This window comes from Anomaloglossus baeobatrachus, chromosome 2, assembly GCF_048569485.1.
Source record: "Anomaloglossus baeobatrachus isolate aAnoBae1 chromosome 2, aAnoBae1.hap1, whole genome shotgun sequence".
In the NCBI taxonomy this organism is placed as follows: Eukaryota; Metazoa; Chordata; class Amphibia; order Anura; family Aromobatidae; genus Anomaloglossus; species Anomaloglossus baeobatrachus.
The window spans coordinates 422,688,795-422,705,653 of record NC_134354.1 but is presented as its reverse complement, the minus strand read 5'-3'; the positions used below and the strand labels follow the sequence as shown (position 1 = coordinate 422,705,653).

Genomic DNA, 16,859 nt, shown 5'->3' with positions numbered 1-16,859 from the left:
TGTATCTGTCTCTAAGTCAACAGTAAAGAGAAGACTCCATGAAAGTAAATACAAAGGGTTCACATCTAGATGCAAACCATTCATCAATTCCAAAAATAGACAGGCCAGAGTTAAATTTGCTGAAAAACACCTCATGAAGCCAGCTCAGTTCTGGAAAAGTATTCTATGGACAGATGAGACAAAGATCAACCTGTACCAGAATGATGTGAAGAAAAAAGTTTGGAGAAGAAAGGGAACGGCACATGATCCAAGGCACACCACATCCTCTGTAAAACATGGTGGAAGCAACGTGATGGCATGGGCATGCATGGCTTTCAATGGCACTGGGTCACTTGTGTTTATTGATGACATAACAGCAGACAAGAGTAGCCGGATGAATTCTGAAGTGTACCGGGATATACTTTCAGCCCATATTCAGCCAAATGCCGCAAAGTTGATCGGACGGCGCTTCATAGTACAGATGGACAATGACCCCAAGCATACAGCCAAAGCTACCCAGGAGTTCATGAGTGCAAAAAAGTGGAACATTCTGCAATGGCCAAGTCAATCACCAGATCTTAACCCAATTGAGCATGCATTTCACTTGCTCAAATCCAGACTTAAGACGGAAAGACCCACAAACAAGCAAGACCTGAAGGCTGCGGCTGTAAAGGCCTGGCAAAGCATTAAGAAGGAGGAAACCCAGCGTTTGGTGATGTCCATGGGTTCCAGACTTAAGGCAGTGATTGCCTCCAAAGGATTCGCAACAAAATATTGAAAATAAAAATATTTTGTTTGGGTTTGGTTTATTTGTCCAATTACTTTTGACCTCCTAAAATGTGGAGTGTTTGTAAAGAAATGTGTACAATTCCTACAATTTCTATCAGATATTTTTGTTCAAACCTTCAAATTTAACGTTACAATCTGCACTTGAATTCTGTTGTCGAGGTTTAATTTCAAATCCAATGTGGTGGCATGCAGAGCCCAACTCGCGAAAATTGTGTCACTGTCCAAATATTTCTGGACCTAACTGTATACCTTTTACAGTCATTTAAGTTAACCGACGTTTTCATGTTGCCTTAAAGTCTACTCATTGCCCATATTGCATAAGCATTTGATACATTTGCCGGTGTTTATGGTTATCTCTAATGTTTTAAGCATATTTTGAGCTCTGCTCTGTTATGTCTGACTTCTTTTTCCTCTAAATAGGTTGGGATCCTCTGTTTTGCCTAGTGGAGGCGGATATGTTTCCTTGGAACGTTTGTTCAGTCTTAGACTATTGTGCAAGGTCTTTATGCCTGCTGTTCTTTTTGTTTTTCTCCCTGCTACACTTTTCCCAGCTCAAGTCTTTGCTTCTACCTACCTCTGGCGGCCGGGCTGATCGTGTTCGATCCCTTTTCTCATATATCTCTAATATTCTATCCCTTTATAGATGGCGGACCTAACCATCGCTTCTTTTAATGCCAAGGGCCTCAATGTTTCGGAGAAACGGACACAGATTCTCTACCACCTTCATAAGCGGAAGGTGAGCATAGTATGTTTCCAGGAGACCCATTTCAAACAAGGTCATGCCCCCATTATTAAAAATAAGTACTACCAGACATGGGTATCCTCAGATAACCCAGACTCCCGTTCTAAAGGTGTGGCGATAGCCATTCATAAATCCCTCCCACACCAAATCTTAAAGTGCATGTCAGATAGTCTTGGACGATATATTGTCCTCTCGCTGAAGGTGGGGGACCAAACATTCACAATAATCAACGCGTACGCCCCAAATCAAAAACAGGACAGCTTTGTTGTTCGCTTGGTCGACGCCGCAATCCCCTTGAAACAAGGTACTGCAATTTTATGCGGCGACCTCAACGTCACTCCTGACCCCACGTTGGATAATTCCAGGGGGAAATCTAGCATTGCATACCCTACCATTAAACGTATCAAGAAGGCTTTGTTGCGCATCCAGTTGTTCGACACTTGGAGACTAACACACCCGTCGGACAGAGACTATAGTTTCTATTCCCACACACAAGACTCATATAGTCGTATAGACTACATACTACTACAGCACAATGCTCTTCCCTGGATTCAACATACTGGCATGGATAACATACTGTGGTCAGACCACGCACCGGTCTATTGTACAATTGAAATCCCTTCTCTCTCGGCCCCTAGAGGGTCGTGGCGGCTGAATGAGTCGTTGCTGCTGGATGAGCTCTGTGTTACCGATGTTCAGACCTCTATCACAAGGTTCATAGAGGACCACTCACTGGATGACACAGCCCCCCCTTATAAGTGGGAAGCATTGAAGTGCGTCCTACGAGGGATTTTTAGTAAACATGGGTCCCGAATTAAAAAAGAAAGGGCCCAAGACATAGTAAAAGCTCTCCATAGGGTCTCTGAACTGGAGCTCCTCCACAAGCGATCCTTATTGACCGCAAACTTACAAGCTCTTCTACAAGCTAGGATAGAGGTTAAAAAACTGTTAGATTCTTCATATAAGCGCTTACTACAGTTGGGGAAGGGGAGGTTCTATGAGTTTGGGGACAAGCCAGGTAGATTGCTGGCTAATGCGCTGAAAGGAGAGCCCATACTCTCATTCCTTGTATCAAAAATTCACTCGACAAACTACTTTATGCCACCCAGGACATCTCAAATACCTTTCACGACTTTTATTCCAAGCTGTACAATTTACCTGTCGAGTCCCCTGGGTCGAGCGATGGATGTCCTTCAATGCCCTCACCTTTTAAACGTCTCAACAGTTCTATAATTGAAGACCTAGAAAGCCCATTCTCATTGGAGGATATATTGGCGGTGATTCGTGACACACCGGGTAATAAGAGTCCTGGGCCCGACGGGCTTCCCGCCAAGTTTCACAAATCCTTTTCAGAACAGTTAGCACCCTTAATGCTTCTCTCCTTCAATTCAATTTCAGACTCTGTCCCTTTCCCGCCCCACTCCACCATGGCCCATATCTCTCTGCTCCTTAAGGCTGGAAAAGACCCCACGGTGTGTAGTAGTTTTAGACCTATATCACTCCTTAATGTAGATTTAAAAATATATGCCAAGCTTCTGGCAAATAGACTTGGCCCTCTGCTCCCAGACCTGATTCATTTAGACCAGGCCGGATTTGTTCCGGGCAGGGAGGCGAGGGACAATACCATAAAGACACTGGACCTAATTCAACACGCACATACTAAGAAACTTTCTTTGATGTTGCTATCTTTAGATGCTGAGAAGGCTTTTGACAGAGTCTCCTGGCAGTTACTTTCACGGACACTGGAACATATAGGCCTGGGACCAGTTTTTTCGTCTAAGATCATGGCCTTATACCAATCTCCAACTGCTTATCTCAAGATTAATGGTATTCTGTCGAAACCCTTCTCCATCCAGAATGGGACCCGACAGGGGTGTCCCCTGTCACCTTTATTATATATCTTAGTCATGGAATACTTGGTGTCAGCCATTAGGAACAACCCAGATATTCAGGGAATCAGGACCGCTAGCCAAAAGCATAAATGCGCCGCTTTTGCCGATGATCTCCTTGTGTATCTATGTAACCCCCTTATGTCTCTCCCGTCTCTAATGGTGGAACTGAACCGCTTTAGCAGGTGGTCCAACTTTAAAATTAATTTTGATAAATCATAGGCCCTAATTATTTCTTTGCCCCAAACAACAGTAAATGCTATAAAATCAAACTTCCCTTTTAGATGGCCACCCCACGGCAGTATCGGTTACTTAGGCATTAATATCCCATCCGATCTGACCAGACTCTTTTCATTAAATTATCAAAGTTTTCTGTCAAAACTTGAAGTAGACTTAAGCCCGCTTTACACGCTACAATAAATCTTACGATGTGTCGGCGGGGTCACGTCGTAAGTGACGCACATCCGGCATCGTAAGTATGATTGTAGCGTGTAAAACCTCAGTTCAATTGCGATTGAACGAAAATCCGTTCATCGCATGCACGTTGTTCATTCCTCAAAAAATGAACGTGAGGTTGTGCAATGTTCCCGAGGCAGTACACATCGCAGTGTGTGACACCCCGGGAACATTAAACGACAGCTTACCTCCGTCCGCGGCTCCCGCCGACAATGCGGAAGGAAGGAGGTGGGCGGGATGTTTACGTCCCGCTCATCTCCGCCCCTCCGCTTCTAATGTCCAGCTGCCGCGTAACGTCGATGTGACGCCGAAAGTCCCTCCCACTCCAGGAAGTGGACGTTCGCCGCCCACATCGAGGTCGTATGGTAGGTAAGTACGTGTGATGGGGGTGAATCGTCTGTGCGGCACGTTCAACAAATTGAACGTGCCGCACATACGATGGGGGCGTTGCAAATCGCATACGATATTGTATGCGAAATTGCAACGTGTAAAGCAGGCTTAAGCCTCATTGCAAAGAGGTACTCTTTCTTGGTTTGGTAGGATTGGCACTCTCCGGATGACTGCTCTACCAAGACTGTTGTATTTGATACAGACGGTCCCGGTTTATGTCCCGGCAACCTATTGGGCCAGGATTCAGCGCTTATTCAGTCAATTTGTTTGGTCAAAGAAGCGCGCCCGTCTCAGAAGCAGCGTCTTAACAGGACCAAGAACGCAGGCGGAGTGGGGTTGCCCATGCCAGAGTATTGGATCTTTTGCATAGCTCAGGATCCAAACTTTGGGTTTGTCTGGCTCAGGATTTATGCCCTCTGTCAGTGCTGACCCTGCCGTGGACCTGGCCACTCCTCACCAAACATAAGGTTGAGATGTCATATAGCACTAAACAAACCTTGAAAATTGTACACTCTACACCACCACGCAATCGCTTGCTTCAGCCTGGGGGTCCCCTTATACCTCTAACTGACAATCCAAATTTTTTATCGGGGGCATCCTCCAATAATTTTTTGGGTAGCACGAAACAGAACCCCTTGAGATTGAACCAGGTGGCCCTGGATGGAGGGATCCCTCCTACCGCTCTTAGAGATTGTAGAAAATCGTAATTTTAAAATGCGGTTCCACTTTGAATATGCCCAACTCAAACACTTCATTACCTCACAAGATAATGTCCTGGCCCATCCCTCGCCCCAAACACCCTTTGATAAGCTCTGTACCGCGCCATCCGACACACGTCACGCGATATCAAAAGTGTACAAGCTCATAATAAGCGCAGCAGAGTCGTTTCTTCCTCGCTTCTGCGCAGCATGGGAGGCAGAGCTCAATCAGACGTTCCTTGGGAATCAGTGGGAGCGTTGTTTCCACCTGACCCACAGGTCCGTGGTTGCTACCAGGATGCAAGAAACCAGCTATAAAATACTTTCTAGGTGGTACAGGGTCCCAGCATCCCTCCATGCGTGGTGCCCAGAAGTCTAATACCTGTTGGCGTTGTGGAGCGCAGGGGGGCACCATGTCCCACATCTGGTGGCATTGCTCGAGCCTGGTGGTCTTTTGGAGCAAAATACTAGCAGCCTTAAAAGAGGTCACCGGGATCACAGTCCCTAGTCGCCCAGAGGCAGTTTTATTGTACATCTTTAACGTACCGGAAAAGGCCTACAAAAAGTCCCCCTTAGGCCACCTTCTTCAGGCGGCTAAGACAGTGATTCCACGGCGTTGGAAGGACCCTGTCCCCCCTACACTAGATGAGTGGGTAATGGAAGTGAATGTGATCCACCGCATGGAAATGGTGATGGCCCAGTCGCGTGGGCAGACGGTAGAGACAGCCACTAAATGGTTTCAGTGGGAATCATTCCTGTCTGGTAAGAAATTTCTTGAAATAATTTAATCTCCGGAAATTAGGTACTTTGGTCCTATCCCCCTCAGACAACATACTTCACTTTCCCGATACGTCATGATCCAACGGACAATGTATCAGACCCGGCCGACGCGTTCTATTCTTTATCTCTTTTTCCTTTTCTCTTTCTCTCTGACTTTTTCTCCCCTCTTTACATAGTTTGACAGCCACTCTCCTCAACCTCTCCTTTTTTGTTTTTATTTATTTATTTATATATATATATATATATATATATATATATATATATATTTTTTATTTTTTTTTTTGTGGCTTAAATTGACTGCCTATGTATCAACTACCTGCATACTACTACGAAGTCTGCGAGGATGTTGTATCTCATAGACTTTTGATTCGCATCATTTGTTATAACATGGATCTTTGTTTTCTTAATGTATTCTTTTTTCAAAAATTCAATAAAACTTTAAATTGGAAAAAAAAAATACTGCACTGCAGGCAGCCATCAGAAGACAGCACCAGTAGCTACACGGGGGGGCAGAGGGGGCGGTCCTGACCTGGAGGAGAGCACACAGAAATTATGAGCAGCAGCGCGGCAGGGGCAGAACAGAAAGTTCCTTCCTACAGGAAGAAGATGCATGAGAAGAAGGACCTGCGGTGATGTTATGACCATGTGACTGTGTAGGAGGAGCCGGGCAGGAGCTGCTGACCGAGGAAGATGTGAGCACAGTAATTAGGGATGATGGTGGTGGGGGGGATGCAGGGTGAGTGGTATATGGGTGGGGGGGGGTCCAGACTGTGACAGAGGAGTGTTAAGGGATACTATATCTGTGTGGGACATGGGGCTTCAGTGTGTTTTTGAGAGAGGGGTAAATTTGTGGTACAGCCAGGCTGTGAGATATGCAGGACATGGAGGTGCTGGGTGTGTGTGAGATATGCAGGGCATGGAGGTGCTGTGTGTGTGTGTGTGTGTGTGTGTGTGTGAGATATGCAGGGCATGAGGATGCTGGGTGTGTGTGTGTGTGTGTGTGTGTGAGAGAGATATGCAGGGCATGGGGGTGCTGTGTGTGTGTGTGTGTGTGTGTGTGTGTGTGTGTGTGTGTGTGTGTGTGTGTGAGAGAGATATGCAGGGCATGAGGATGGTGTGTGTGTGTGTGTGGGAGAGAGATATGGGTGTGTGTGTGTGAGATATACAGGGCATGGGGGTGCTGGATGTGTATGAGATATGCAAGGCATGAGGGTGCTGGGTGTGTGTGAGATATGCAGGGCATGAGGGGGCTGGGTGTGTGTGTGTGTGTGTGTGTGTGTGAGATATGCAGGGCATGAGGGTGCTGGGTGTGTGAGATATGCAGGGCATGAGGGTGCTGGGTGTGTGTGTGTGTGTGTGTCAGAGATATGCAGGGCCTGAGGGTGCTGGGTGTGTGAGATGTGCAGAACATGAAGGTGCTGGGTGTGTGTGAGATGTGCAGGGCATGAGGATGCTGGGTGTGTGTGAGATATGCAGGCCATGAGGGTGCAGGGTGTGTGTGATTTGGGGGTGCTGGATGTAATTTAAGGGTGCACGGTGTGTGCACCAGTCCCTGCTGTGTGACATGGGTAAAGTCCACACAGTAACCATATATCAGTAGGGATTAGGGAAAGAGGGATAGCAGCAGTCAGAGCATGGGATGGGATTGGGAAAGCTGGGTGCTGAGCTGAGAGAACGAGGCTCTTTTCCTCATCACCCAGAACATAGAAAAGCTGGGAGCTGAGGAAAAGAACCGAGTGTCCAGAGTAACTATCCTGTATCCCATGTGGCTTATCCTGTACCGAGTATCAAGCGGCAGTATCCTGTAACCCCAGTGACAGTGTCAGTATCCAGTACCCCCAGTGTCAGTGTCATTATCCTGTACCCCAGTGTCAGTATCCTGTACCCCCAGTGTCAGTGTCAGTATCCTGTACCCCAGTGCCAGTTTTATTATCCTGTACCGAGTATCAAGCGTCAGTATCCTGTAACCCCAGTGACAGTGTCAGTATCCAGTACCCCCAGTGTCAGTGTCATTATCCTGTACCCCCAGTGTCAGTGTCATTATCCTGTACCACCAGGGTCAGTGTCATTATCGTGTACCCCCAGTGTCATTATCCTGTATCCCCAGTGTCATTATCTTGTACACCCAGTGTCATTATCCTGGACCCCCAGTGTCATTATCCTGTACACCTAGTGTCAGGGTCATTATCCTGTACACCCAGTGTCATTATCCTGCACCCCCAGTGTCAGTGTCATAATCCTGTACACCCAGTGTCATTATCCTGGACCCCCAATGTCATTATCCTGTACCCCAGTGTCAGTGTCATTATCCTGTACCTCCAGTGTCAGTGTCATTATCCTGTACCTCCAGTATCAGTGTCATTATCCTGTACCCCAGTGTCAGTGTCATTATCCTGTACCCCAGTGTCAGTATCATTATCCTGTACCCCAGTGTCAGTGTCATTATCCTGTACCCTAGTGTCAGTGTCATTATCCTGTACTCCCAGTGTAAGTGCCATTATCCTGTACCCCCAGTGTCAGTGTCATTATCCTGTACCCCAGTGTCAGTATCCTGTACCCCCAGTGTCAGTGTCATTATCCTGTACCCCAGTGTGAGTGTCATTATCCTGTACCCCAGTGTCAGTATCATTATCCTGTACCCCAGTGTCAGTGTCATTATCCTGTACCCCAGTGTCAGTGTCATTATCCTGTACCCCCAGTGTCAGTGTCATTATCCTGTACCTCCAGTGTCAGTGTCATTATCCTGTACCCCAGTGTCAGTGTCATTATCCTGTACCCCAGTGTCAGTATCATTATCCTGTACCCCAGTGTCAGAGTCATTATCCTGTACCCCATTGTCAGTGTCATTATCCTGTACCCCAGTGTCAGTGTCATTATCCTGTACCCCAGTGTCAGTGTCATTATCCTGTACCCCCAGTGTAAGTGTCATTATCCTGTACCCCCAGTGTCAGTGTCATTATCCTGTACCTCCAGTGTCAGTGTCATTATCCTGTACCCCAGTGTCAGTGTCATTATCCTGTACCCCAGTGTCAGTGTGATTATCCTGTACCCTCAGTGTCAGTGTCATTATCCTGTACCCCAGTGTCAGTATCATTATCCTGTACCCCAGTGTCAGTGTCATTATCCTGTACCCCCAGTGTGTCATTATCCTGTACCCCCAGTGTCAGTGTCATTATCCTGTACCCACAGTGTCAGTGTCATTATTCTGTACCCCAGTGTCATTATCCTGTACCCCCAGTGTCAGTATCCTGTACCCCAGTGTCAGTGTTATCCTGTACCCCCAGTCTCTGTCATTATCCTGTACCCCCAGTGTCAGTGTCATTATCCTGTACCCCCATTGTCAGTGTCATTATCCTGTACCCCCATTGTCAGTGTCATTATCCTGTACCCCAGTGTCAGTGTTATTATCCTGTACCCCCATTGTCAGTGTCATTATCCTGTACCCACAGTGTTAGTGTTATTATCCTGTACCCCAGTGTCATTGTCATTATCCTGTAGCTCCAGTGTCAGTGTCATTATCCTGTACCCACAGTGTCAGTGTTATTATCCTGTACCCCAGTGTCAGTGTCATTATCATGTACCTCCAGTGTCAGTGTCATTATCCTGTACCCCAGTGTCAGTGTCATTATCCTGTACCCCAGTGTCAGTATCATTATCCTGTACCCCAGTGTCAGAGTCATTATCCTGTACCCCATTGTCAGTGTCATTATCCTGTAACCCCAGTGTAAGTGTCATTATCCTGTACCCCCAGTCTCTGTCATTATCCTGTACCCCCAGTGTCAGTGTCATTATCCTGTACCCCCATTGTCAGTGTCATTATCCTGTACCCCCATTGTCAGTGTCATTATCCTGTACCCCAGTGTCAGTGTCATTATCCTGTACCCCCATTGTCAGTGTTATTATCCTGTACCCACAGTGTCAGTGTTATTATCCTGTACCCCAGTGTCAGTGTCATTATCCTGTAGCTCCAGTGTCAGTGTCATTATCCTGTACCCACAGTGTCAGTGTTATTATCCTGTACCCCAGTGTCAGTGTCAGTATCCTGTACCCCCATTGTCAGTGTCATTATCCTTTACCCCCATTGTCAGTGTCATTATCCTGTACCCACAGTGTGTCATTATCCTGTACCCTCAGTGTCAGTGTCATTATCCTGTACCCCCAGTGTCTGTGTCATTATTCTGTACCCCAGTGTCATTATCCTGTACCCCAGTGTCAGTGTTATCCTGTACCCCCAGTCTCTGTCATTATCCTGTACCCCCAGTGTCAGTGTCATTATCCTGTACCCCCATTGTCAGTGGCATTATCCTGTACCCCCATTGTCAGTGTCATTATCCTGTACCCACAGTGTCAGTGTTATTATCCTGTACCCCAGTGTCAGTGTCATTATCCTGTAGCTCCAGTGTCAGTGTCATTATCCTGTACCCACAGTGTCAGTGTTATTATCCTGTACCCCAGTGTCAGTGTCATTATCCTGTACCTCCAGTGTCAGTGTCAGTATCCTGTACCCCCATTGTCAGTGTCATTATCCTGTACCTCCATTGTCAGTGTCATTATCCTGTACCCACAGTGTCAGTGTTATTAGCCTGTACCCCAGTGTCAGTGTTATTATCCTGTACCCCCATTGTCAGTGTCATTATCCTGTACCCCTATTGTCAGTGTCATTATCCTGTACCCCCATTGTCAGTGTCATTATCCTGTACCCACAGTGTCAGTGTTATTATCCTGTACCCCAGTGTCAGTGTCATTATCCTGTACCTCCAGTGTCAGTGTCATTATCCTGTACCCCCATTGTCAGTGTCATTATCTTGTACCCCCAGTGTCATTATCCTGTACCTCTAGTGTCAGTATGCGATCTGACATATTAGCAGACGCACATTTGCCCTAATAGATGCTCCCTACCCATACCTGTGCTCTAAAATTGTGTAATATGAAAGTAATAAAAAACATTTTATTACTTTCATATTTCCTATGTAGATTACAGAGCCGCTGGCCCCATGGGCGGCGCCTTGCCCTATGGACGTCTGCATACTTTCCGTGGTATCACGCCCCTCATTCTATCCTGCGCACGTTTATACTTACCATTGCGGCAGACTTCTCTTCCGGGTTCTCTTTGTCAGTTTCAGACGCGCACTGCGCATGCGCAGTGCGCGTCTGAAGCCAGCGAGTGAATCCTCCTCAATCTAAGCCGCCGGCGCCTGAAAACACCCCCCCCTCGCTTCTCGCCTCAGAGAGATGCGTACCAGCAAATATTTTTTTACAAAAGAAGCACTGACCATACATATTATATGAGCATTTAATATATAGGTCACTCCCCAACCTTATTAAGAGTGCCAGGACACCACTGTGATACTATATTCAACAGAGAAAGAATGTGGCACAAGTCCAATATTGATAAAATACAAAACTTTATTGATTATACTTAAAAATCATAATAGAGCAAGGAGCCCTCAAGGGGTTAACAGAACTGTGTGCAGAGCAATTCAATGATTACAATCAATATAGACTATGATATACAGAGTGCAGACGGTCAAATATTTTTTAACACTTTCTGCATGCATGTGTAGATAAAAATGCAAACAAGGTGTATACATAAATAGCATTGCTCTATTATGATTTTTAAGTATAATCAATATTATGAGCAGTCTTTTACATGCTTTTTAATATGCCTTTGATATACCTGTTATATAATGCAGTTGTCATCCATATTCACATCGGGCATTTGCCATATATTTTATTTTATTTTTATTTTTTGGTGTGACCTGCTTGACATACTGTATGTATTCCTGTAGATTTTGATATACTTTTGAGGTGTTTATATACGATTTTGATATCTTTATGCTCTTTTTGCAATTTATGAAGTGCCTATAGCTGCCGCCGTTCTCAAGTTAATGGCGGTGCACAGGATATAGGTGGACACACTGTATACCTTTTTGTATATCTTCATAGCATTTTTGTAACTGCTTGTATTGTCACTGCTGTGCTGTTTGTGGTGTTTTATGCACTTTTTTCCATTACTTTCACCTTGCTGTTTTTCATTTATTTATTTCTTAATTTTTCAGATCAATAAAATGTATAGAATCTAAATGTTGTTGGCTATTTTCTTTAATTGGTTGTAGTTACCATATAGCGAACACCATGAATAAAATACCCCCAAAACAATGGGGTTTTTTTGCAATTTTTCCGTACTTTGATTTTTTTTTTGCTGTTTTCCGGTATACTGTATGGTAAAACTCATGGTTTCCTTTAAAAGATCAACTCATCCCGCAAAAAACATGGCAAGAATGACGGAAAAATAAAGTTACGGCTCTCGGAAAATGAGGAGCTAAAAACCCAAAAAAAAAAACGGAAAATCCCCCCGGGGGTGAAGGGGTTAAGCTTTTTTTCTTCAACATTTTACGGCAGTTGACATTTTATTTTATAAGAAATTGTATCATTCAAGACGGCCATGGACAGTACAGCACACCGTGCAGGAAAATCAGCAAAGGCTTCGTCTCAGCACATCAATATTGCTTTTCTCCATCTTCAGGGCATTTAATCCCGGACACCCCCTTTAATCTGGCCATAAATGATATATATAGCCGGGTATCTAGAGGACACAATGTCCAGCCTCGTTGCACACACGATGACTTCCTTCATATAAGGATAGGAAACCCCCATAGCTCGGTGACCTGTGCAGTCATTGGACCACGCCCTCTGCTGGCCACGTGTGCTGCACCTACCAGGACACTTCATGACCTTCCGCTTCCCGCCTTCTCAGCACAACCCATCACCTGAATATCCTCCAATGGTCGCCTTATTGGCTAAATATGGTCCATGATAGACAAATACATCAGCCAATGAACACACCGCTACAGGAACAGCCTACACTGCGTAGCCAATCAGATGCTAGAGTGGGTGTGCCGTACTTTTGGTGTCAGTTGTAGGCTAGAGGGCTGTCGGCTCTGTTGCATGAAACATGGCTCCCAGGGAAGGTACAGAACGGAGCTCTGTAATGGAGGGGATCAGAGCCATCTTGCTGGGGCCCCCGGGAGCCGGTAAGGGCACTCAGGTAAGGCACCGTGCACGGTTTACCTCACACGTCCCGTCCTTTACCTCACACCTAGTGTGCCGGACACCAGAGGCTGCGTGTCGTGACGTGTGCACCTGTGATTGGATGTCAGGGAGCCACGTGTGTCCGTAGCCTGAGCTCTTGCGGTCAATGAAGCGCTGAGGCTCTTATGGGGATGGCGCCCCCTGCGGTGACCACTGTGGTTGTCTGTGGTAACTGATGTCTCGCCCAGTAATTAGTCTCCTCACACTGGAGTAGGAGGCGCTATTCATGTGTAAGCCCATAGTGAGCAATAACTCCATAGTCCACTATACAACGTGCTAACATGGGTGACTGAAGCTGGAGGGCCAGGGAGTGATGCAAAACCATAGTATCCCTGGCTGTGGCCGCTGCAGCTCTGGGATATGGCCACTTCTGTACTCTGCAGTAGGATAGTGGAGGGGCTGAGACCTGACTGACCCGGCGGAGGGCACAATCCTGTAATCAAGGACTATGCTATATATAATTCACGTCATATAATCGCCAGCAGCCAACACTGCCATATGTAGGAGGCACTTGTTCCTCTGAGCGCTCCCTTGTTCCTTATGAGAAAGCTGCTCTTATTCCAGAGAAGTCCACTTGTTATATGTAAATGAGCTGTTAAGATTTAAGGGCCGGACACTGACCTCCCCGAGAATCTGCCTAAAGAGCATATTTAAAATGAAAGGGGAGTTACCAGTGTGAGACATGTGTTGACCGACAGTTTGATCTCATCACATACTGCGCTACAGTGATGTTACGGCTAATAATATAGTAGAGCTGAACTTTGTCTCCTTACAAACACATCTGCAGCAGTACTTGTCCTCCCTGTGCTGGCAGATCTGCTACAGAGCGGTGCCTTATTATAACAGACAGTACAGCAGAGCTGATCCTTGTCTCATTACAAACACATTTGACGTCTGACAGTGCTGTCAGCTTTGCTGTACTGCCCCCTCCCTCCACATGAGGATAGAAGGTGCTGCAAATGTTTTTTTTTTTTTATGTGAGAAACTTTACTTCTATTTTACTGTGTTCGTTCTGATCTCACTGCAGAGCTGTGTGTGATTGAGATCAGTCAGTCAGTACATGTCTCAAACTGGTAGCTTGCCCTATAATTTAAAATAAGCTCTGGTGGCAGATTCTCAGGGAGATCCATGTCCGGCCCATAGTTCTTAATAGCGCATATACATATAAAGAAAAAAAACATGGATTTCTTTGGCATAAGACATCAGATAACAAGGTATCGTTTTATTCCGCTTTCTGTGACCTGCATGTCCTTATACATGGCGTAGGACGATTGAGCCCATTGAGGGTATATGCGCACAATGTTTATCAGGTGCACTCTGTCTGAAACGGCACTAAAAAACAGCAGACATTTTGAACAATGTTAAAACAACTTGCTGTTCACATGTTCTGTAACTTATTTTTTTCAGACTTTGAAAGCTATGAAGTGGCTAAGGCTGGAGCCCCACTTGTGTGTCACGGATCGCATTGCTCGGACTGGCTGGCGGATCTCCTGACAGGAGCGGGTCAGCTTCGTGTATTTCTATGCAGCTGCACGCTCCTGTCAGGTCAGCAGGCTGGTCTGGGCAGTGCAGTGCAATGCGATGCAAGTGTGACTCCAGCCTGACAGGGATAACCTGATCATTCATGTCACTGAAGAGGGGGAGAAACAGTCCTCAAAGATACTCCCAGAAAAAAAACACTTTTTTTTTTTTTTTTTTTACTTCAAAGAGCTATGGATAGACTAGCATCTAAAAGCCACCAAATGCATATGCCATAAATATCAGAGTGTCAATGTAGCGTTAAAACGCATCACTACTCCATTTAATGGGAACCTAAGAATCTTATGCATGCTACCCAATCCATCCGCAACATATATTGGACACTGTGTGATCTCAGCCAGGTATGTTTGATTCTTATGTGCTGCAGTATTCCTGAGAGAAACAGACTTTTTATAGCCATCGGGGACTGAGCTCCATGGCAGACTAGTCGGACAGGTGGCTTCTCTCTGACCGCTGTCCTGAAGTGATAAGTCTCTGCCTACTTACACTGCTTGGGCTGCATGTATCAGATATCACTTTCTCTATACTTTTTCTAGCTATAGTCTTGCGTGGTCCCCTGTTTCGGTGATCATTGGGAGTCCCAGCAGCTAGCCCTCCACCAATTTAGTTTTTATCACCTAACCATAAAATAGGCGACTAATTCTGAGTAAAATAGAACTTTAGAGAGGGCCTGTCATAAATGTGTTCATTTTGTTTTAATCTGGGGTAAATGCTGCTTCTCTGAATTTAGTAAAATGGGTTTGGAGTGCACACAGGAGTAAGGCTTTGTGCACACTGGAAAATGGAATTTTCTCAAGAATATAACGCAAGCACTGAAAGATTACCGCACCCGCGGTAAAAAACCGCGACAAACCGCACCCGAAAACCGCATGCGGTTTGCTGCAGTTTTACCGCGGTATTGCCGCGGTTTTGCCGCGTGTGCTTTATTGCATTCAATGCAATAAAGCACATTGGAAAGAAAAAAGTCATTTCCTTCTTAGCAGACAGATAAATAGAAGAATAGATAGAGAGATAGTTAGAAGGATAGAGAGAGAGACAGAGAGTCCCTGTGAGCACACGCTGCATTTCTCACGGTCGGTAGTGAGTTCACATTACCGGCCGTGGGAAATGCCCTGTGGTTACCTCTGCTGTCTCGCTGCGAGGCTGCATTCATTCAGCGCTGTGTCAGTGTCGGTCGCGGCTGGATGCAAGCATCGCAGGACGTGGATTACGCCGGAGCTGTGTGTTTCGGGAGGGTGGGGGCGGGTAATAAACGGGTGAACCAGGGGCTTTTTTGTGTTTTATTTAAAATAAAGGATTTTTCGGTGTGTGTGTTTTTTCACTTTACTTACGGGTTGATCATGTCAGCTGTCTCATAGATGCTGCCATGATCAAGCCTGGACTTAGTGGCGGCGATCCGCCGCCATTAACTCCTTATATTACCCTGACTGCCACCGCATCACGGCAGCAGGAAGAGCTGGGGACACTCCGGTACTGCCGCATAATGGATGCGACAGTCCCGGTGCAGCTGCGGCTGATATTCTCGGCTGCGGGAGTTAAGAGGGAGGCGGGGGACATTAACCCTGCCCCTCGCCCTCCCCAGCCTGAGAATACTGGGCCGCCGCTGTGTGCTTACCTCGGCTGGACGGTAAATATACAGCGGAGTCCACGTGTTTTGTTTTCTATATTTCCGTTTGATTTCTCTGTGTATTCTATGTGTTCTGTGTGTGTTCTGTGTGTGTCTACTCTGCTCCTCTTCCTGTCATAATGACATCACTTCCCTGCAAACCGCAGGCAGCGATGTACATTACCGCAGGTAAACCGCGAAATACCGGAGGGAATAACGCAGGAAAACGCAATGAACCGCACAGAATTTGCTGCCTGCGTTATTCCCTGCGGGATTTCACGATTACATTGCAGTCAATGGAGTGAAATCCCGCAGCAACGTGCGGAAAAGAAGTGACATGCAATTGTTTTTGCTGCGGGAATCCCGCAGCAAAACATGCAGCTGTCAAATTCCGCATAGTGCGCACAGCATTTTTTTTTTCCATATGTTTTGCTGGTGATTCACTGCAGAGATGGTATGAACATTTTCTGCAGAGAAACATGCAGCAAATCCGTAGGAAATCCGCGGCAAAAACCGGCAAGTGTGCACAGGGCCTAACTGTGAGGTTTCAGGAGGAAGGAGTCCTGAGCCCCCTGTATCATCCAGATATAAGCAATTGTTGTGGAGTGCAGATTCTCTCTCTGTAGAATGCACATTCTTTTAATAATAATTTTCTTCAACCACGTGCAAATTTATAACAGTCTTGTGCATACAAGTGAAAGCACCTTGGCTGATGTTTTGACCCTATAGGGTCTTATTCATACAGTCGCTCTGGACGTGGAGAACAATTCATATGGCTAGTACGTCTTAAGCGGGCTTTACACGAGACGATAGATTGTGCGATATGTCGTTGGGGTCACGGTTTTAGTGACGCACATCCGGCATACCGCACGACGTGGTTTCGTGTGACACCTCCTAGC

The 16,859-nt window shown here is 46.1% G+C and overlaps 1 protein-coding gene across 2 annotated transcripts in view; it reads left to right on the top strand.

The window, feature by feature from the left end:
• The first annotated feature begins 12,611 nt into the window (after window positions 1-12,611).
• AK2 (adenylate kinase 2) overlaps window positions 12,612-16,859 on the top strand; it is a 47,189-nt gene continuing 42,941 nt past the window's right edge. The window contains exon 1 of one of the 2 annotated variants that reach the window (XM_075334147.1): window positions 12,612-12,771. In XM_075334147.1, the coding sequence (XP_075190262.1) occupies window positions 12,679-12,771 (93 nt within the window). In that variant the 5' untranslated portion in view covers window positions 12,612-12,678. The remainder of the gene's footprint in view (window positions 12,772-16,859) is intronic. The other variant, XM_075334148.1, reaches the window with a different exon arrangement.